The sequence below is a fragment of the Elgaria multicarinata genome, chromosome 14 (assembly GCF_023053635.1).
Source record: "Elgaria multicarinata webbii isolate HBS135686 ecotype San Diego chromosome 14, rElgMul1.1.pri, whole genome shotgun sequence".
NCBI classification, from domain to species: domain Eukaryota; kingdom Metazoa; phylum Chordata; class Lepidosauria; order Squamata; family Anguidae; genus Elgaria; species Elgaria multicarinata.
Window position 1 is genome coordinate 30,661,423 of NC_086184.1, and position 22,204 is coordinate 30,683,626.

At 51.2% G+C, this 22,204-nt stretch overlaps 3 protein-coding genes across 4 annotated transcripts in view; 1 reads left to right on the forward strand and 2 right to left on the reverse strand.

Annotated features, from left to right (window-relative positions):
* The window catches only part of PDPR (pyruvate dehydrogenase phosphatase regulatory subunit), a 473,013-nt gene that overhangs the window by 48,254 nt on the left and 402,555 nt on the right, over positions 1–22,204 (forward strand). The gene's annotated exons all lie outside the window — the stretch shown is intronic.
* LOC134408670 (fibulin-7-like) lies at positions 1,125–12,235 on the reverse strand. The gene is made up of 7 exons (XM_063141034.1): positions 12,068–12,235; positions 10,203–10,359; positions 8,298–8,468; positions 6,187–6,309; positions 5,306–5,443; positions 2,558–2,696; positions 1,125–2,018 (listed from the first exon to the last, which is right to left on the reverse strand). The coding sequence occupies exons 1-7, from the start codon at positions 12,137–12,139 to the stop codon at positions 1,658–1,660; spliced, it is 1,161 nt and encodes a 386-aa protein (XP_062997104.1). The 5' UTR covers positions 12,140–12,235; the 3' UTR covers positions 1,125–1,657.
* Positions 13,545–17,179, reverse strand: LOC134408958 (collagen alpha-1(I) chain-like). Its single transcript, XM_063141477.1, has 3 exons — positions 17,091–17,179; positions 14,738–14,854; positions 13,545–14,448 (listed from the first exon to the last, which is right to left on the reverse strand). Exons 1-3 carry the CDS (start codon positions 17,177–17,179, stop codon positions 13,545–13,547), a joined length of 1,110 nt encoding a protein of 369 aa, XP_062997547.1.

Sequence of the window (22,204 nt, forward strand, 5' to 3'; positions counted from 1 at the left end):
GCCTAATGTCAAACTAATATGCAAAATGAACCATCGCTGCCTTGCTGAATTCATCTGCACAGGCACAATGGCTCTACCGTCGAGCTGCGTGTGTCCAGTGGTTTGACCCACAGCAGCTCATTTCAAAGTCTGTTTTTATTTGCAAAACTTGTCATGAAGAAAAGTTGCAATGATTCTGGAACAACAGACATCTGAAAGTCTGCTGATTCTAGGTCTTTGGGCTTTAGACACAGGTATGTCATTTTAATAATGTTTCAATTAACAAATTGGTTGGTTTTTAAGGTGCCACAAACATCTTGTTTTTATGGAATGACCTCTAGTTCAATGCTAGGTCACATCAGAGCGATGGCCACTTTTGAAATCTCCAGTTTTGGAAAAGTTTCCGTTGTTATAATTTTCTAGATGGTTTAAGTTCAATACATGGCTTGTATGAATAAAATAAGACGGGATTGGTTTCTTTTTCTATTAGTTTGGTGTCAAACTGTATTATGACTAGATTAAAGAAAGCCCTTCATTTATAGGGGCAAGAAAGAGTGGGTTTTGGTCTTGATTTGAAAACACACACAACCCCCCCCCCCCGCCCGCCCTCCTCCCCCACCCTCATCTTACTGCTACAGGACAGTAACCTTTCTTGTCTTTGGGCCTTTTCTTTCTCTGACATTTGTACACATAGTTTACTAGTCAACAAACTTCTCCATACAACATACGAGTTAAACTTATGTTTTAATGATCGGTATCAACATAGCAAAGGTGACTAATTTTAATATATATATTTTACATTTTCTACCTCTGCTATTAAGCCAGAGTTTGTGCTGGTGCTGTTCATAGACTTGAGAGAATAGCTGTTGAACCTATTTCTCTGCCCAGAGACAAATCAAAAGAATCAATGCTGAAGCTTACAATAATTGCAGGGAGCTGGAAAAGAGGCCCACTTCTCCCCAAAATGTGGAGTGAATTTCATCAGGGCACACCCTGGTTAAACTCTCCCAAATGCCGCCACGCTGTGTGAACGCCCGTAGTTCCCACCAGAATCAAGCAACTCAAAACCTTTGTAACGGTGAAAGACTCTGGATAAGAGCTACGTCTTCATCTTTGGAGAGCGCCCCCTCCCTTGCTCACAACCCACCTTTCTAACGTTGCAAAGATTTGTGTGCTGGTGTCTCCTTCAGAAGTTGGCATTTGCCTTTTGGTCGAGGGCAGCATGTTGGGAGGTACGAGTAAGACGCAAAATCAGAGGCACGCTTCATTTTTATTTTTTCTTAACCAGCCCCCAGAATGACAGACAAGTGTGGGGAAGCCCGGCTAATACTGCTGCCTCCTGAAACCCCGCATTTCCTGTGGCCCAATCAGAGCTCACAGATGAGGCCGTGCTTTCTAACTATCATGGGGCTTCGGGGCTTTCCCAGCTTCTGTCGGACGTAGCCGGGAACGGTAGCATGTCCTTATTCCCTTCTGCTGGAAGTGGAAGCAACATACTGCATGGAATCACCCCACCCCAAAGAGCGCAGAGTGGTGGTGAATGTCTCAAGGGGTGGCTTCCTTTTTCGCTTCCGCCCCTCTTGCAGCGCACGACGGTGTCACAGGCAGAGACTCACATTCTCTGGTCGATGTTCCTCCAGGTTCTGCCAGATTCTGTTGGGGCCAGCAGGGACCAGGCTCAAAACTCGTACTGGGAAACAAAGACTGTGATCTTGAAGATGTGCTTTCCCAGAAGGATCTTCCGGGCAAATTCGCTCATTTCCAGCTCAGCCTCCAGTGTCATCGGCCCCACCGCTGGCCGGGTGAGCACCAGCTCCCCCGTGTGCTGGTCGGAGCGCTGCACCATCAGCTTCCTCTGCCCGTTGCCCCCTAAGATGGCAAAGCGCAGGCTGTCTCCCACAAAGCGGCTGGTGGACATCTTGAAGAGGACCCTGGGCACGCTGCGGTTGGACTGGAGGGGCAGGTAGTGGAATGAGACAGAGTGGGCAGCTCTACGGCAGGCCTTGCTGTCCATGGGGCAAGGGCTCCGCTCACACTGCCTGGGAGAAGGCAAAAAAGAAAAGAAAAAAGGAGAATCCACTTAGGGCCGACACGAGATGTTTTGCCTCCCTAATTGGTTGCACCAGGCAATCTGAGAGGGGTGAGTCTACAAGGGATCCTGGGGAATAGCACATCACTCATTTCATCTAGCCGTCCAGGGCTTCCCAATTGGCCATGCCCTTTTCCCCTGACCCCAACCCCCTTTCCCCTCCAAATCCCGTTTTGCAAAAGCTTCTGGGGGCTGCATTACAGTGCTGGGTGGGCCCAAAGGCAAGAAGGGGCAGGGACATAAAATCACAAGAGCACCACCATCCTTCACTGTCAGTAATAAGCCGTAGGAGAGACCTTTCAACCTTTTAGAATGGGGAGGAAGTTGTGCCAAACCCAAGAAGCACCCCAAATGAGTGGTGAAGGGGGCTGGGCCAGGCCAGGAAAGGCGTGTGGCCGTCTGGATAACCCCAGGAAGCAGGATTTGCCCCCAGGTCTAAGGTTCCGCCCCACCCCCCTGTCCGAGGTGAAGCCTGGAGGTCGTACTTACAAAGTGGAAGTCTTGACGTAGCTGGTGTTGAGCTGAGCCTTGGGGCATTCGGGCCGCACGCAGCGGAAGCCTCCGAAGACGTTGACGCACGTCTGTCCGCGGCTGCAGTTGTGTTGGTTCTCAGCACATTCGTCCACATCTTGCAAAGACAACGGAGAGAGTCACTCTGCCATGCTGACCTCTAGTCTCTGCACAGGTGGTCTCAGGCCCTTCTCCCCACTCCATCTGGCGAGCACCACAGACCCCACACTGCCCTGGGAATGGGGCGTTCTGGCAACTATGGGGCACTATTGATGCTGATACAGTGTCTTGACCAATGGGAAGGAAATGAATATGTAATTAAAATAGATACCAAACCCAAAGGCAGGGTATTGGGGCCCCATTGGTTGTAGGGTATACGTGCCATGATGCACCTCCTAGTCTGCATTCATGTTTACCACTCCATCTGTTCGGACATGTTCTATACATTCCAGTCACCTTCAGTTCTCACCTTGGTGTCTTGATTTACCCTTCCGCCATTTCTCAACCAATCCGCCACATTCTCAATTTGTTTAATGCATCTAACGGAATAGGCCGTTATCTCCAAAACAGGATGGCTGGGGATCCTTCTTCACAGGAATTATTCCTACATTTGCATCTATGCATATAAAGTAGCATATGCACTTTTTGTACAAAGATCTGTCCTCTTTTTTTGGCAATGCAGTAGTGGCCATCCTACTGCAAAAGCTTAGGTGTTTCACCACACAAGCTAAAATATCACGTCCTTCTGCTTCCAGATTCTTTGGGGGATTAAGATTGGCCCTGTTACATAGGCTCCGTTCTCTATATTTCATTTTACAGCCACTAGATGGCGCTGCTGTTATAATGCCATTACAGAAACACCCAGCAAGTAAAGCGCTTCCTAGAAAAAGCTTGGACATTCCCTGCACTTCACAATTGTGGGATCAAGGTCATAAATGGCAGGAGGGGCCCTGGAGGTTGATGGCGTCATGTAAAGGACACACGAACTTCTATGAGTAACCAATCTCGATCGCACAAAATAAGCCCCGTGTGGAGAAGCCCTAAGTCATACTAAGAGTTCCACCTGATGTTACATTAAATAGCTTGAGACTATTTGGGACTATTAAATAGTTTGGAACTTGATCATGTTGGAAGTCCCCTAGCCTCCACGCCATAACTGCCTTCTAGTGCTAACACCACGCTTCCTGGAACTGGAGCAACACTGGCCAGACAAAGAGCTGAGCTGTTCTGGCACCAGTTGAGAGAATGTTGAATGGATCCTCTCCACGGCATTGTCCTAACTCCATCCCCAAACTAGCAGCCCTTTTCAGAACCCTACTCAAAAGCTACTTGTGCTAAAATAGGAGGGTAGGTGGGTGGGTTTCAAATCTCAGGTTTTTCTTCCCAGCCATTGATTAAAGATTTTATGTTGACCTTTGCTTTCTTATAAGCCCCTAGAACAGGAGTCGGGAAGAATTAACCTCTCCCTGTGCACTGCTCCCATGCAGCAGCTGCGTTCCCCCAGGGCAAATCCAGCCCCTTTCTCACGACCACCAATCATTTGGGGTTTTCCTGGCTTGTCTGCAGTCCCCCCCCCATTCTAAAAAGTTGAAGTGCCTCGCCTAAGAGTTAGTTACTCAGTCCCATGGGCCAAATGTGGCCCTGTGGTGTTGCCCCGGAAGTCCACATTCCATCCCCCACCCCAAATCTTTCGGCAGCCTCTTGTATGATTTCTTCTCTGTTCTAAAAGGTTGAAAAAGATTCAGCAGCCCGAGCTTAAAAAGAAGGCCCCGTTTGCACTAAGCTTAATTGCCAAGCGGGAGCGGGGAAGAGATGAGAGAGAAATAAGGGGAGAAATAGAGAGGGTGGCGGAAAAAAATGGATGGCTGACTACAAACTGCAGCCCCCTCCTTCACCACCTGCAGCCATCAACATAAAAAAGATTGAATCAGAGAAATGTTGGGTTGGAAGGGACCACGAGGGTCATCTAGTCCAACTCTCTGCAATGTGCAGGACAGCCAATGAAACCATCCACTAGAGGTGGCTGTCTAGCCTTTCCTTAAAAAGAAGGAGGAGGGCAACCAGGATGATCAGGGGTCTGGAATCAAAGCCCTGTGAGGAGAGACTGAAAGAACTGGGCAGGTTTAGCCTTCGGAAGAGAAGACTGAGGGGAGACATGAGAGCACTCTTCAAAGATTTAAAAGGTTGCCACACAGAGGAGGGCCAGGATCTCTTCTCGATCCTCCCAGAGTGCAGGACACGGAATAACGGGCTCAAGTTAAAGGAGGCCAGATTCCGGCTGGACATCAGGAAAAACTTCCTGACTGTTAGAGCAGTGCGACGGTGGAATCAGCTACCTAGGGAGGTTGTGGGCTCTCTCACACTAGAGGCATTCAAGAGGCAGCTGGACAACCATCTGTCAGGGATGCTTTGGGGTGGATCCCTGCATTGAGCATGGGGTTGGACTCGATGGCCTTGTAGGCCTCTTCCAACTCTGCTATTCTATGTTTCTATGATCTCCACCAATGGAGAACCCACAACCTCCATTGGTAGAAAGTTCCAGTGTTGTACAGCTCTTACTGTCAAGATGTTTTTCCTTATATTTAATTGGATTTGCCACTCCAGCTTAGAAGGTGTGAATCCGTTGGCCATATAGTTGGTTATGACATCCCCTCCCCGCACTTTGACACCACCCGGCTCCAACCTTTCTCTCCCTCCACCCCTCAACTCCCCTGCAAAGGGCCTCACCGTTGCATGTATTATGGTCAGTCTGGAGCCGATAGCCGCTGGGACAGGTGCACTGGTAAGACCCGGGCAGGTTGACACATTCATGGAGGCAGATGCGGGTGTGGGGGCTGGACTGGAACAGCTGACATTCATCCACATCTGGAACAGAGCAAAGTGCCTGCTGAGGGGCCGCCGAGACCTCCCGCCCTTGCTTAGAGCTTTGGCAGCCCAGAACACAATTCTTTTTGTTAAAGCAGCCTTCCTCAACCTGGGGCGCTCCAGATGTGTTGGACTACAACTCCCAGAATGCCCCAGCCAGCAGATGGGGAGATGCAGTCCAACACATCTGGAGCGCCCCAGGTTGAGGAAGGCTGTGTTAAAGCGAAAGCCAGGTTTTTTGGAACTTCTCGTCGTTTGTTTACATGCCAGCGGCATCTGAGGCTTCAGGAGACGTGTGTGTGGCAGAGTTTGGATTTGCTCCTACATAGAAAATTTGTGACTAGTCAACATGAAATACACGCTTGGCCCTACTTGGAGTAGAACCGTAGAAATCACTGGGAATTAAGGCAGGGAAGAATGCCTTAAGCATATATTGTTCAATGGGTCTATCCTGAGTAGGATTGACAGGGATCTCTTTTCTTTTTAAGCCAAACCCAACAGGGTTGCAAGAGATTGCGCTCTCTTGCAGCAAACGCCACAGCAGAAGCGTGGCCGGTGGAGCTCTCCGGAGCACCCGCTGGAGGTGGTGGGGAGGCAGCAGCCAGCGGGCTCTCCTGGCCGGGCCGTGAGGACAAGGGCGCAGCTCGCCACTCTCCCTGCTCCGCTGTCTGATGTGGCCGCAGGAGCCTGTTTAATGGTAGGGCTGGCCTTGCACCCTTCTCCTCCCCCCCCCAAGCCCTTACCTTGGCATATGCCTCCTGCCCGCATCTGGAAGCCGGAGTCACAGCTGCACTGGCGCGAGCCCAGGGGGTTGTCGGCACAGCGGGGCTGGCGGCTAAAGGACGAGTTACTGAGCGTCGCCCAATCTGTGGTCAAGAGGCAGCTGTCAGTTCATCGTCTGGGTTCGAAATAAGCAGCTAAGAGGGGAGGGAATTGGGGACCCCCCCTCCTTGCTAATCCTCACCACGAGCCCCAATCAACACCTGGGGGAGAAATGGTGCATGCAAAGCCAGGGGGACGCAAGCTGTGGCAGCACATTCCATTTCAGAAAAGTTCTTGGGTGCCGCATTCCAGCGGTGGGCAAGGCCAAAGGCCAAAGGGCATGGCAAAAATACCCCAACTGACAGCATATATTGGCTTACAATTTCTACAAGGGACAGGGCCTTTTCGGTGGTGGCCCCCAGACTGTGGAATGATCTCCCTGACGAGGCTTGCCTGGCGCCAACGCTGCTATCTTTCCGGCGCCAGGTTAAGACTTTCCTCTTTGCCCAGGCATATGGCGGCACATCTTAATCAACCACATGTTTAGTTTTTTAACGGTTTTTAATGCTTTATGTGTGTATGTTCTGTGTTTTAGAGTTTTAAATTTTGTATACTTGTTTTTACCTCAATTTTAGAATTTTTGTAAACCGCCCAGAGAGGCCTGGCTATGGGAGCGGTATATAAGCGGTATATATCTCTTCCCCTCCTTATTGCTTTACTATGATTTTATTAGAATGTAAGCCTATGCGGCAGGGTCTTGCTATTTACTGTTTTACTCTGTACAGCACTATGTACATTGATGGTGCTATATAAATAAATAAATAAATAATAATAATAATAATAATAATAATAATAATAATAATAATAAGTGTAATAAATAAATAAATAAACAAATAAATACTGCCAGTCACTAAATGATTGGCAGTTGGGTGAAAGGGGGCACAACTTTCTGGAGGGCTGGTTCTGGCCCGCAGGAGGGGTGGATTTGGCTGCTCGTCTGCACCACGGGCACAGAGGCCTGGCAGCGCCCCACGACTTACAGGAATACAGAGGGGCTTGGCAGGTGCTGCCCGACCATCCGCTGGGACACACGCAGCTGGATCGGTGGGCGCCCTCCACGCAGGTCCCACCATTGGAGGGAAGAGAAGGGGAGGGCATCAGATATTTTGGATGCCTGGCTTGCTCCTGTCTAGTTATGATCCGTGGCTTGCTGGAACAACTGCCCTCCTGCAACCTCACCTGTGCAGGTGTTAAGAAGCACGGTGCCTGCTGCAGAGAGTCAAGAGGCAGACCAGAGTGCAGAACTTTAGGCCCAGGGGCCAAATCTGGCCATCCAGGGTGTCTCAGATGGCCGTGCCATCTTTCTTTCCCCCTCGTTTGTGCCTTTGGCCCCCCGAGACCTTCTCCAAAATGAAATCCAGACCTCCTTCAGCTAGAACCACTCGAGTGCAGCGATGTTTTATTTACTTATTTATTGCATTTATATCCCACCTTTTTTCTTACAAGGAACCCAAGGCAGCGTACATAATCCTCCTCTCCACTTTATCCTCACAACAGCAACCCTGTGAGGTAGGCTGGGACTGGCCCAAAGTCACCCAGTGGGTTTCCATGGCCGAGTGGGGACTAGAACCCAGGATCTCCTGACTCCCAATCTAACACTTTAGCCACTACGCCACACTGGCTCTTACACTGTTCAGAGCTTTCCAGGCATTGCATGGAATCGATCTGAGACCCAGTGCTTCTCTCATTTTTAACAAGTCCCGCTAACTTATTGGGGCTTTCTGCGATTACAATCTATTACATGGGCGGCCACGTGGCTTGAATTGAATACTTCCTGTCTCTGAGTTCTCCATTCGTTCAATGAAACAGCGTCATCTAGTAGCAAAAGAATAGTGCAATGCCAACTTTACATGTGCATTTTTTTTTAAAAAAAAAGAGCTGTTTATCTCAGTGTTTTTTAAAAGCAGGGTAAGGGGGAAGCACAGCAGGAAAAGACTCTTAGTGCAGGATCCCTGGGGTTGAAACCCGCCCACCTTGAAACCTTCCCTCCACCCATGGCCACAGCATCCCCACCCCACCCCAGTGCACGTACGTTTGCAGGAGGGCTGCTGCCCACTCCAGGTGCGGTTCTCCAGGCACGTCCGTGTCTCAGAGCCCATCAGCAGGGAGCCCAGATCGCAGACGAAATGCACCTCGTGCCCCACGGCTCTCTTGCTGCCCAGCCTCCGGCCATTCGAGGGCGCTGGCAGGGGAGGGCAACTCTCTGTTGGACAGCAGGAGAAGAGATGGGTGAGCCAGGCAAACCACCTTTTCTGGGTTTCCCATCAATTAATCCAAACATTTCTAGGCTGCGTTCCTGCTGAAAATGGCCCTCAAGGGTAAAATGGGAAATGGGTGGCGAACTTGGGGAGTGTCTATTTCAGCCTATTTACCCCAAAACTGCTTTTTCATGATGCTGTTTTAACACAACTTCTATACACACACACACACACACACACACACACACACATTTACTTCCCACCGTTTTTCTTCCAAGGAACACAAGGTGGCGTATATAATCCTCCTTTCTGTTTTATCCTCACAACAACCCTGTGAGGTAGGTTGGACTGAGAGTCTGTGACTGGCCCAAAGTCATCCAGTAGGTTTCCATGGCCAAGTGGGGACTAGAACCCGGATCTCCCAACTCCCAGTCCAACACTCTAACTACTGCACCGCAATGTCACCATGTTGTTTCCTTTGTCTGTCACTGGTGGCTTCACTGAATTAGGAAAGTGGGCATAGCTCAGGGCAGTTCCTGGTGCAGGTGTCATGCCTTACCTGGAGGAAGAGTCATCTGATGAGGAAGAGGAGGGGGAGAGCCAGCATAGTGAACCCCAGACAGAACCAGGCGGGGGACTGGAGGCTTTGGATGACAGCACTTCCTGGGACACTTGGAAGAGCAGCCTGGCACCTCCAGTGCTGTTCCTGGACTCCCCCAAATGCAGGCGACAGAGACGACTCATTCCTCCAAACAACGTAGGCTTAAACACACGCAGCAGAAACGCAAGAAGAGGCCAGAGCACGCGACGTCTCTTAAAAGCAGCACACTGACCTAATTAGCCAGCTGTGCTGATTAATGGCCTGTTATAAATCAGCTCAGTCAGGGCCGACTCTCTGCTTCAGACAACGGATATTCAACTACAGGGTTTCACCTTGCTTCTCTGGATTTTACAGATTCCTAGACCCTTAACGACCCACATGGACCGCCATATGGTAACCCTATGAAAGGAGGACAGGGCTCCTGTATCTTTAACAGTTGTATAGAAAAGGGAATTTCAGCAGGTGTCATTTGTATGCATGCTGCACCGGGTGGAATTCCCTCTTCATCGCAACAGTTCAAGCTGCAGGAGCCCTGCCTAGCATGACCAGATACAAAAAAGGGCAGGGCTCCTGCAGCTTGAACTGTTGCGATGAAGAGGGAATTCCACCCCGTGCTGCGTGCATACAAACGACACCTGCTGAAATTCCCTTTCCAATACAACAGTTAAAGATTCAGGAGCCCTGTCCTCCTTTTCATAGGGTCACCCTACTCTATCATATCCAGTCAGCCCCAACAGGAGCCAGCCTGCACTGAGAATCAATGACCCTGTTAAGAAGACTCACTAAAGCCATGGTGGTTAAGCATTTTGAGCTAAACATCATGGCTTAGTGTGTCGTGTGAGCCATGACCCCACAGTTTAAACACACTCACTGACCATTTGCTGCCAAAGGGTTAGTGGCCTAACCATAGTTTAGTGTGTTGTCTGAAAGGCTCAATGCCATGTAATGGGCTTCTGCCAGGAAAACCTGGGTTCAGCCCTGAAGCTCATTGGGTGACCGTGGGCCACTCTCTCTCAGCCTAACCTACCTCACAGCATTGTTGTGAGTTAAAAAACCCGAGATAGATAGATTGATAGGTATATAGATAGGAAAGCCCCGGTACAGCCCGGGCTGCTCTGTCTCTGCCTCTCCCCTTTACCGTTGCGTTTGGCCGCCTCCTTCTGGACGTTGTCTTGCAGAACAGTCAGCTGCTTCTTGAAGTTGCGCAGACTCAGAAGCTGGGCCGCTTCGTGCGAGGACAGCAACTTCTGCATCTGCCTCATGACATTTGCCACCTGTTGCTTGCTCAGGCAGCCCTGGACAGAAGGAAGAAAGCGCGGCAGGCAGGTAAGGAACCCACCAAGGCTGGGAGCAAAATACAGTGGTGCAGCTGGGTAATTTTACATGCTGGACTGGATGGGTGAGAGGGCTTTAGACGGCCAGGTGGATAGCTGGAGTTGTGAAGCACACCACAAACAGTTCTCCCCTCCCCTCCCACGGCCCTTCTATGCTTCAAAGCTCCTTCAATGTTACCGGTCTGTTAGATACTGGAAAAAGTTCAGAGAAGGGGAACAAAGATGATCAGGGGACTAGAAGCTAAGTCCTCCAAGGAAAGATGGAAGAACCTGGGGAACATTTAGCCTTGAGAAAAGGAGACTGGGGTGGTGGCGGTGGGATGAGGAGAGAGAACATGATAGCATTTTTAAAGGCTTGTCAAGCAGAAGAGGACCGAGGACTGTTGGACATGAAATAACGGGCTTAGGTTATAGGAAGGCAGATTTTGGTTGAACATCAGGAAAACTTCCTAAAGGTCAGGGCAGTCAAGCAATGGACCTATCTCCCTTGGGAGGTGGTGGGTTCTCAGACACTGGAGGTATTCAAGCAGACATTGGACAGCCATCTGTCCGGGATGCTTTAAGCTGAGCAGGTTACTGGACTTGATGGCTTCAGGGGGCCCTTCCAACGCAATGCTTTTGTGATTCTGCAAATAACGACAAAACTGTTTGCCAATTGTGATTTTAGAACACACGCAGAGCATGTGCAATTTTGCATTTTAAACTAACATCACAGTTTAAAGCATCATCAAGACTAAAGAATAAAATGAAGTTTGCTTCTGCCCCTGCCATTTTCATTTGGAGTCCAGCACTAGCCATGCCTCTGACAAAATACAGTGAGTTTAGCTTGATTCCCCAAAAGACAGCACAGGCACAAAGGGTCTTGAGCTGGGGCCATGATCCAGTCCCATGTACTCCTTTGCCCCTATGCAGCTCTACAGCGCCACCACTGCTGATGGCCAGAGAGTGGCACAACAGCTTCCAGCCCAGCAGTGATCAGGTGACCCACGTTGCCAGTTGAGTCCCATCAGGCTCTAGAAAGCTGCTGATTCTGGATAGGATCCGCAGTCCATTGTTAACAAATATATGGGCATCTGTGGGGCTGGCATATGAGCACAAGAGCTTGTACACAAAGGGTTGGATCCAGATTTAGTCATATGAAGAGTAGATCCATTGAAATGAATGGACAAAGTTATTTATGATTCTAGTTCTAAGTTTTAAATTTGGACCCAACCCAAGAATCTGGGGTTGCTCGGTGCAGCACTACTTTTGGGAGGCTTCACAATAGCAACCCTCCATCATTTCACAGATGAACACCGGTGGCTGGAGTGGATGATGCATCGCTCCCTCTGAGGCTGGCCTCAGTGCTCCCTTGCCTAAAAGATGGAGGCAAAATGGCTCCTCCGTGAAACAGAAGGGAGGACTCAGCAGGCTCAGGAGCATCCTGAAGTTTGCAGAAGTACAAGAAATCCTTTTTTAAAAAAGACATAGCACAAGAGGAAAAGGGGATGTGAAGGGAAGAGGAAAAACCAAATGCTTTTTTCATCAGGGCTGGTACAATGGCCCACTTCCCCTCTCATCTCCCTCTTCCTTGGAAGTGCCAGGTTCTGTTCCATCTTCCAGTCCCAGGGCTACAAGGGGCACCATCCCTCCCGACCCCCTGCCCGGCTCAGAGGTGAGAAACTCTTACCTGGGTGCTGCTAATGGGCAGCTGCAGGGTGCCCAGGGCCATCACCACCAGAGCCACTATCTTGGGTTGCATTTTGAGCTCTCCTGTAGAAGGGGAGCGGCTTCTCTGCGCAGCTGTTTTGGCCAGATAAAAACATGGGAGGGAAGTCAGTGAGAGGGCAGGGAGAGTTCCTGGCTCCCCCTCCCCCCCCCCACTCAACAGGGCAGGTCTTCAAGGAGCCTTCCCAAGGGAGGGAGGGGACAGGCCTTCCAAGATTGCTGGAAACCTCCACACTTCCCTCCCCCAATTCCACCCCACCCCACTCCACAAAGATGTTCTATCCACACTGCAAACCAAAGGCCTGGATCCAGACATTGTCATACTTAGAGTAGAGCCATTGAAATAAATGAGGCTTCAGTTAGTCATGACCTACTTAAAGCCCTACCACTGAAAGCAATGGTGCAGCTAGGCCCTGGTGAGATGAATTGGGGTAGGGGCAAGGGAGACACCTTCAGACAGTTTTATGTATTATTTCCATTGTGAAGCACACAACTAACATTTCTCTCCCTGATCTGATTGAAATCAATGGGGCTTGAGTTGGTTGTGACTAACTGAAGTCCCATTGATCTCAACAGGTCCCCTCTAAGTATGACTTAAACCTGGACCCAGTCACTCGATTGCTAGCTGTCCTGCAGCCTCTGGGAGCTGGCTTCCTCTTGTAGCTTCTAGTTTAGCTGGGGCAGCTCCTCTGCTCTGCTCTGCTCAGCTAGGAGTCAGGAACAGTCCTGCAGCCTTTATCTACAGCGTGATTTTCAGAAATCAGCAGATGCAACCATGCTATCACCCATGCCACTACTGAAAGATCAGGCTGCTGTTCTGGTGCAACTACAGGGACCACGACTGAAGCTAGCATCCCTACCGCAAGCTCATACCAGCCTCATGCCAACCGTCCTGAACGCCCCAGTCCCAAGCAAGCATAAGGAGGGCAGTCGGGGTGTGTGTGTGCTGAGAATTCTCTGCTAGGAAGCCCTCTGCCAGTCTTTCCCAAATAGTTGCCCTCCATATCTTTGGGGCTACAACTCCCATATTCCTTAACCATTGGCCATGCTGGCTGGGGAAGATGGGGATTGTAGTCCCAGGCCCCTGGAGGGCACCAGGTTGGGGAAGGCTTCCCTGCGCTTGCACACGTACCTTCACGGGACTAGAGTTGCCAGAGTCCCTAGAGGAGACAGCGTGGCGATTAAATCTGTTTTAAGTCTGAGTAGTTAGTGCAGACAAGCAGCAGGGCTGGAAAGCGGCTAGGATGAGACGGACAAGACAAAACAAAACCGCCATGCAAAGTGCTGGAGAAGTTGATTCAGTGGGGACGGGGTGGGTGCGGGGATTTCACTGCTCCAGCATCCTCCCGCAACCAGATTCCCTCCAGATGTGTTGGACTGCAACTACCATCATCCCCACTCTGGGGATGATAGCAGCCGCAGTCCAATGTATCCCGGCATCACCGGTTTGGGGGGAGGCTGCAGGGCAGCAGCAGCGAACCTCTCCCAGCTGAAGCCGCTTCTTCTGCGAGCTGCTCAGCTGCCCCTGCCAAGGCGGGCGGCGGCGGCGGCAGCGCGGCTCCAACGGGGCCCCTGGAAGGCCGGCGTGGGCGGGCCACGGCTGCCCCTGCCGCGGCTTGCAAGCGCGGGAGCCTCGTCCTCCGCTGCTGCCCTGCCAGGGAGGGGCGGCGGCGGCGGCGGGGCAGCCCCAGGTCCCGGCTCCATCCCCGGCAGCGTCTCCAGGCAGCGGTGGGGAGACGCCTTCCTGAAGCCCCGCAGAGTCGCTGCTGCTGCCAGCCCGGGTCGGCCACGCCGAGCTCGCTGGACCACCGCGCTGGTGGGGCCGAAGCAGCAGAAAGAGCAGGAGGAAGCGCGACACGGACCGGAGAGGCGGCGGCGGCGGCGGCGGCGGCGCTGGGCTTCCCGGGATCGCCACGCGGCGGCTGCAGCCCCTGGCCGGCCGGCGTGCCTGGGGGAGGCCGAGAGGGCAGCGCGGCCGGCGGCGGCGCGCCTCCGTCCCTCCGTCCCTCCCTGGGCTGCCCCCCGTCCCGCCCCCGCGGCGCGCCGGGCTCTCGGGCCGACCCTCCCGGACTGAGCGCTTGTTGTTCCTCCCCCGGGCCGAGCGGGCAGGAAACGCGCGCCTGGGCACGACGCCGGCGCCCCCGGGTCTGGCCCTGGCCGGCTGCGGCGAGCGCCTTCGAGCCAGCCGCGTGCCGGGCCCGACCTCTCCCTCTGCCCGAGGCGCGGGGCGGGTCCTGGGGGGTGGGGTGGGGTGCGTCGCTCTCTTTACCTCCCCCAAAGTGGAAGATGCGGAGGCGCGCCACGTGCGCGCGTGGAGATGCCCGTGGCGGAAGACTCCCGGTCCTGGCAATGCACGTGCGCCATAGCGAGGTCAGGGGCAGCAGAGTAGCCAGCGAAGTGGCCCGTTCGCAGCAGACTGAACGCCCAGGCCCACGCGGGCCACCCGGTCACCTTGGAAGGCTCCTTTGGAGTTCTGACCGGTTCTGGCTGAAACCCGGAGCGGATCCACCGCCCCCCTGATCTCGGAGCCACCAGCCTCCCTCCCCGGGTTGTTCAGTCCGCTGCCCAGTTCCTGCTGTGACTGGGCCACTTCAAGCCCCTTCCCGTCCCCCGTCCCCCGCCCCCCCCCGACCGGGTTCCCACCACGTGCGGCGAGGGGGAGAAGCCCCCGCGGCTTCTCAGGCCCCTGCTGGCGCCGCCGGCGCTCTCTTGCGAACCCGGCGGCCGGGCTGGCTGGAGCGGGGCAACCCTGCAGCAGCAACAGCCCACGGGCTGTCTGGGAGTTATGGGAGGCGCGCTGCTTGCCCCGTCGGCTTCTTCCCGCCGCATCAGGCAGCCGTGCCTGGCTCTAGCGCAGCCTTCTCCAACCTGGCTGGGGAGCATGGGAGTTGCAATCCAAGTCATCTTCAGGGCGGTCAGCCGTTGCAGCCGCCGCAAAGGATCCAGGCGCTGGAATGCGTCGTCGTGCGGTGAAAGGGGGGGGGGGAACAGGGGAGCGGAGTCCCCCCTCCCTCGCTCGCTCGCTGCCCCTCGGGTTAGGGGGAACCGCAGTAAGAAAGCGGCCCTGTGTCCTCGGAGACATGTTCCCAGAAACATACTAAGGGATTCATTCAGGAGGCAGCTTCTGCTGCGGTGCGAAGGGGCAGCATCCCACAGGCGGAGGGGCAGGCCTAGATCTGCTTCGGCGGTGGCGAGGCTTTCCGGGTTGGGGAGAGGGCCGGATCCTGCTCACCCCCACAAGGGCAAGTTTAGGCAGAAAGAGGGCGGCTGAGAGGCAGGAGAGCAGAGCTTTGGTGGCCCCGTGGTTGGTTGGTTCTTTTGGGGGTTTTATGACTGAAGAGCGGCCACAAGTCCCCGTGGATCAGGGCCACGGGCTGGCGAGTGGGGTTACTCTGCAATTCCTGCACCATTTACCTGATTTAACCCTCCTCCTCAGCGACCCATTAGCCCCAGAGGAGGGAAAAGGCAGGTACCCCAGAGTTACCTACTTTTTCTTCTCCTCTGGGGGTTGGAGTCAGGGCCTTCCTTCCTGGAGAGGGATGCAAATTCCTCTGGAGGAAGTGCTTGGCTTGCGGCATGCCCCTCCATGCAACTTTGGGGGACCCCCCTCTCCCATGCCACAGCGCCAGACAGAAGTTTCCACTATGTCCTGCTGTGTGCAGGAGAAGCAGCGCGATCAAAACAGCCCACTGAATGGGCCATGTGCACGTTGTTTACTTCCTCTTTCAAAAGAAGAAGTAATGAGGGACAAACGTGCAGGCAGAGAAGCAACGGTAAGCAAACACAATTTCCGTCCGTTTGTGAGCGTGTTCTTAGTCGTACTTAGAGTAGGTCTATTGAAATCAATGGAGCTGAAGTTAGTCATAACAACGAAGAGCCTTGTGGGACACTAAAGACAAAGGGTAAAATAGGCCCTTTGTAGAGTAAGCCCATTGACTCACTTCAGTCTCACTCTAAGTAGGAGTTAGATGTTACCTCATCAAATTACAATAAAAAGATCAATTAAAAATGTTGGTTGTTACCCTAATATATTTTATTCTAGCATAAACTTTTATGGTCACTGTCCACTTCAACATTGCTGGCTGGGAATGATGGGCATTGCAGTCCAACATATCTGGAGGACCCCAGGTTGGGGAAGGCTGATCTAAGCCAATGGCCACCCTTGGGCAGCAATTCCATAAGTGAGTTATGCATTGTGTGAAGGAGGACTTCTTTCATCTGTCCCCCCTCCCCCCTCTCTCTCATGTGTTTATCCCACCCCTCCTCCAAGGAACTCAGGGCAGCACATACAGTCCCCCCTCCATTTTATCCTCACAACAACCCTGTGAGGTAGGGTGGCTGAGAGCTTGCGAAAGGCCCAAGGACACTTACTGAACTTCATGGCTAAGTTAGGATTTGGCTAGTCCAACACGCTAGTCCCTCTGCCACAGTGTCTCTAAATCAGGGGTGCAGAGCCAGAGGCCCAGGGGTCGAGTACAGCCTGCCTTGGTTCCCAGCCTGGCCCCTCTGACGTTCCCCAAAGGAGTGCTCCCTTCCTCTGCCTCCCCTTCCCCACAACCACCAATTGTTCGAGAGTCATCCAGCTTGTGTACAGACCTGGCCCCTGCTGAAAGGTTAAAATGCCACCTCTACAGCTTAGGGATGGAATACCTCTCCTACAGCTTAGCTACTAGCAGCAAGAACATTAAGCTGGAATGTGCTTGCATTGGGGTTGCTTTGGCCACACCCCCTTTTGCCTTTAGCCCCGCCCACCCTCTCCACCCTATGGAGAGCTTCTCCAAAATGGAATGCTGCATCCTTCAGGCTCAAAGAGGTTCTGGACCCCTGCTCTGAATTGTTGGGTGAGCCTCAGTTCAAGTAGTAGTGTGAGACGGAGAAAAATGTCCCTTGTTTTACACACAGCACTTGGGCGATGTGAAGGTGTCATCCTGACTCTCTCCCACTCCCCATGTGTGCAGTGCAGTGTACATTTTGGCCATCTGCACATTTTGGCCATCTGCACAGGCTGCACGCCGGCTGGTCCTGCACACTGAGACACCAGGCTCAGGCTGCAGTTGATAGAAGTTTCAGTCATGGCTCCGCCTTCAGCCTACCTTCACTCAGGTTGTCATTTATGCATCACCAAGAAAAAGAGGGTGCCACTTTGCATAACATTTCCATATGCAAATGTGTATGTATAGGTACAAATCTGGGAAATAATTACTATGATTTAAATAGAAATATAGTGCATCTCACCATAGAGGAGAAGACTAACTGGGTGATCCCAACATGCCTGTCCATGCTGCTGCTCAGATGCTAACTAATATGGGTCGGCAACCCCAAGGCCCTGACCTGCTCTCCATCCTTATGGTTCTTTGACCTTAAACCAGACTTGGACTGGACAGCCCATCAAACAGAGGACACCTTCAAACAGAGGACTGACCTCTGCCACTCTCCAAAATAGAGGATTGTCCTATGTAAAGTATGACACCCAGCCAACAAGTTCACTCTGGCTCCCTCGCAGCCCTTTGGAGGCAGAGTGGCACCCCCAAGCCCAGACGGGTGCATGCCTGGGCAGAGAGCCCACCCTTGTCCCATTCTGAAATGGCTTTGGCCATGGATGGTCGTGATAGGAGAGGCGTCTGCGCTTGATGTTTCTGCCAAGTGGGATGTGAGGTTTGCACACTGAGTTCCTTCTCAACATAAGTGCTCCATTCACTGAAGACGCTTAGCATTCTTGGCATCATCTCATATGGCATAACAAGGCAAGACGTATCTCTCTGATCTCCCCTGCCCCAGTTGCAAACAGAGGAGAAACTTAAGAAAACTCTGGATAGGGGTAGGTTAAATGTGGAGGAAGCACTTTGAAACGTTTACTGTCCTAAAAACACATCAACGTACATTTTAAGGTCCTGGCAAAAAGAAAGAAAGAAAAATGTAACAATGATTCTGCAGGGTTCAAGAATATTGGGGTGAATCCACCCGTGCCCTGTAATGTCATCATCAGCATACCATCCCTTACTATCCCAGCCCAGAGCAATGTTGCGATGGCTTTTAAATTGTTTGGAAATGTGGGAGAGGGAGTAGGAGGGGAGCGATCAATGGTGCAGCTCCAGGGCCCCACAGGAAATGACCATCTGGAGAGGGGTAGGTGATTGGGACAGTTGGAAATGGCACCCGGGCTGGCATGGACAGTAAAAAAAAAAAAGACTTCCAACATTTTATAGTTGGGGGGCAGCTGGCCAAGCGTGTCCATGGTTATAGATACTTATAACTTCTGCTTTAAAATATATTTATTTTATTTTAAAATAAAATAAATATTACTTTTTTATTACTTCTGCTTTAAAATATATGTTATCCTCGTCTGCAACAGGGCAGCAGGAGCAAACCCCATTCAATTCCTGTAGTCAGGATAGTGCTAGGATTTGAGTTCAAAATGCAGAAGTGCACGCTCGGAATGGGATGGTTGTGGTGGGGTGCGAGGGTCCATTGAGTGCTTCACAACCGAAGTAATGCCGATTAGGGCTGTGTACCGCTTATTTATTTATTTATTATTTATTTATTTATTACATTTTTATACCGCCCAATAGCCGAAGCTCTCTGAATCCGAATCCTGAATCCGAAGCGAATCAGGGTGATTTGGACCTCTCTAAAACAGATCCAAAGCGAATCGGGGGAGGTCCGAATTAACCCGAAAATCCAGGGGTCTGTGCACAGCCCTAACACCAATGCAGCCCCACCCGCCACAGCGGTGCGGCCCTTGGGAGCTTATCCAAAATTGGATTTGGCCATTGGGCTGAGAGAGGTTCTACCTCCCCCACCCCACCCTCGGTCTAAAATGACCTAGCTGCACCCGTATGACGGATTCATGTATATGTCACTTTAAAACACTTTACATCAGTCAGCCTGAAGCATTTGAAAAGTGGCAACTCTGACAGGTAATGGAGCCTTCAACGTGCTGCTGAATACTTGGGCAAAGCAAGCGTTTGTGCCGTGCATTTTTAGATTGTTGCCCTGTTGCTGGCTTTTATCTTGGTTCCAGCTTTGATGTCATTCTGTCTTAAATTCATGATTTTTATATTATGTTTTTATTATCTTATAGCATTTGATGGTTTAAAGTTTTGTTTTGTGAACTGCCTGGAGCTTTGGTGGATGGGCAGCATAGGAATGCAATAAATAAGATAAATAAAATAAAGTTGGGAAGCCGGGTTCATGCCAAGGGTGAAGAATCCACCATGGCCACATGGAAGAATGTTATGTTTGCCTTCCTACTTAATTTGTTTTCAGATTTTCAGCTTCCATCAGAGTTACATAAAAAGCAAGTCCCGCATTCTCCAATGCAAGCACGACCCAAATCCTGGTTTCAAGACCCTGGGACGCAACACACCCGTCTTTTCAGCAACTGGCAGGGAAATACCATAAATGAATGTTTTGAAGAGAGCCAGCTGTACAGTGAAGCTAGTGTCTGGGCTAAGGCATCCAATGTCTTTTCTTCAAGCTCTCACATTTAGCTTTCACAGCGAGTGTAAATACTGTTTCTGCAAAAAAAAGCAACACATGGTTCTGCAGGATTTGTCAAAGGGAAGGTGCAGGTTTAAGGTAGGGATATATGGGATGCCTTGAAACTGGGTCTGTAATGTTAGCTGTGTTCAAAAGCATTAAACCATGGAAATCTAAAAGGCATCACGGGGTTTGAAAGCTATGTCACACCAGGCTTGCATCATGGGCAGGGAGGGATGAGAATTCCATTCTGGAGAGAAATATCAACAGATTTTACATTTGATCATGGGGCATAGCTACACAGGGTATTTACTCCACTGTGGCTGAGAATTTGCCCCACCTTTGGGCACACAACCCAACCACCAATTCACAGCCACATCATAGAATCATAGAATAGCAGAGTTGGAAGGGGCCTACAAGGCCATTGAGTCCAACCCTCTGCTCAATGCAGGAATCCACCCTAAAGCATCCCTGACGCTTTAGGTTGTGCAGCTGCCTCTTGAAGGCCTCTAGGGTGGGAGAGCCCACCACCTTTTAAGTATTTGAAGAGTGCTATCATGTCTCCTCTCAATCTTCTCTTCTCCAGGCTAAACATGCCCAGTTCTTTCAGTCTCTTTTCATAGGGCTTTGTTTCCAGACCCCTGATCATCCTGGTTGCCCTCCTCTGAACACGCTCCAGCTTGTCTGCATCCTTCTTGAATTGTGGAGCCCAGAACTGGACGCAATACTCTAGATGAGGCCTAACCAGGGCCGAATAGAGAGGAACCAGTACCTCACGTGATTTGGAAGCTATACTTCTATTAATGCAGCCCAAAATAGCATTTGCCTTTCTTGCAGCCATATCGCACTGTTGGCTCATATTCAGCTTGCGATCTACAACAATTCCAAGTTCCTTCCCGCTTTTAGTATTCCTGTGCCAAGTATCCCCCATCTTGTAACTGTGCATTTGGTTTCTATTTCCTAGATGTAGAACTTGGCATTTATCCCTATTAAATTTCATTCTGTTGTTTTCAGCTCATCATAGTTCTCACACTAGCGCTTTACTGTGTATTTTGACTTTGGTGCATTGTTGCCACAGCTCTTCAGTGTGTGTGTCATTGATGGGGTGAATGCGGGTTTGGGTGGTGAGCATACTTTGGGGGCAGAGCCCACCTTCGTCACCTCTGTGGGATTTCCCATTTTTGTTTCCCTGCCTTGGTCCTTCACAGCTGTGCCATTCAGTGAATCGAAGCACCAGAGGCTTCCATTCCATTTTGGAATGATTGCAGGACACGTTCGCCTCACCTGGGCACGCCCCTGCGCATGAGTGAAGCCTCACAAGTGTGCAGGGTGGGGGGCGGGACCCAGGTGTGTGTTTACAAACAGTAGGCATTGCAACAGTCAGGTACCAGTGGTGAACTGAGTTACGGCAGATAATGTACATTGACAGCTGGTTGGCCACTGTGTGAACAGAATGCTGGACTAGATGGACCCTTGGTCTGATCCAGCAGGGCTCTTCTGATGTTCTTAGGATTGCTATACATCTTCATGGCTGCATTTTGTTTTAGAATTTTTATTCATTGAAATCAGTAAGGGGGCAGTTTTCCTTTTTGGTTCAAATCACTAAAATGAAAGAAAGGCGTTGCTGTTTTCACTGGGGTTATGCTGTGGACTTTCCTATCAAATGGATCAGTGAAGATCCAAAGAATCACAGGGACTGGCTTAGTGCCACCTACTGGATCTGCCTGAGTGCCACACTCCCAATTATTTGCATGTTGGCAGGACAAAGAAGAGGGTGCCGCTGACTGCCAGGCTGCACCCTTGGATCACCTGTGCATAAGGCCAGAAGACGCGGATTGGCATGGGCACATTGAGACATTGGGGGGAAATGAGCTAGTGAGATATCCCAGGGTGTGCATTTATGCTGTTTGGTTTTGCCTCTTAATTTGAGTGAGTATTTTTGTGGGACACATCTCAGGTGTATGTGTAGGGAAAGAAGCACCCAGGCCTCCGATGTGAGGTCCCCCCCCGGCTGACCTAGGTGGAGGCTTAAAGTGAAATAGAGCGGGAAAAGGTAACATTTAAACCCAACCCTTGGTTCTGCTTCTAGGGTTACATGGTGTTGGTATTACTTTATTCTAGAATGCCAAAATCCAGTATCTAAATCTGGTTTTTGCAGAATTCAGGAAGGTTTCTCCTCCTGCCTGGATTCTATGGTTTGCCAACACACACACACACACACACCCCCCCCTCTGGCTGCATTTTATTTGTACCGAGAATGGCCAATGTCTTCTATTTTAAGAACTTTCAGAGGACAGTCCTCTATTCGAAGGTATTCTCTGTTTGATAGACTTGTCCAGTCCAAGTCTGGTTTAAAGTCAAAGAACCATAAGAAGGTAGGATCAGAGCAGGGCCTTGAAGATGTACATCCACAGCTAGTACCTAGACAGCAGAGTGAGCAGGTAGATACACCTGAGGTCCTCCTCCAGGTGCCTACTCCCAGGGAAGCTCGGAGGACACCAACAAGGGAGAGGGCCTTCTCTGTGGTGTCCCCCCAATTATGGAACGATCTCCCCAATGAAGCCCGCCTGTTGCCAACATTGCTATATTTTTGGCGCCGGGTCAAGACTTTTCTCCCAGG

Bases quoted from the DNA above. Each gene is read 5' to 3' on its own strand.
- LOC134408670 (XM_063141034.1), bottom strand. From the start codon at position 12,139: ATGCAACCCAAGATAGTGGCTCTGGTGGTGATGGCCCTGGGCACCCTG. The intron at 10,360-12,067 runs GTAAGAGTTTCT...CCTTCTGTCCAG, and splicing joins TGCCCATTAGCAGCACCCAG to GGCTGCCTGAGCAAGCAACA. The intron at 2,019-2,557 runs GTAAGTACGACC...GCCTTCTCCCAG, and splicing joins TACGTCAAGACTTCCACTTT to GCAGTGTGAGCGGAGCCCTT.
- LOC134408958 (XM_063141477.1), bottom strand. From the start codon at position 17,179: ATGACTGAAACTTCTATCAACTGCAGCCTGAGCCTGGTGTCTCAGTGT. The intron at 14,855-17,090 runs GTGCAGATGGCC...TTGCTGCTGCAG, and splicing joins CCTGTGCAGATGGCCAAAAT to GGTTGCCCCGCTCCAGCCAG. The intron at 14,449-14,737 runs GTCGGGGGGGGG...GTGCATTGCCAG, and splicing joins CCGCACGTGGTGGGAACCCG to GACCGGGAGTCTTCCGCCAC.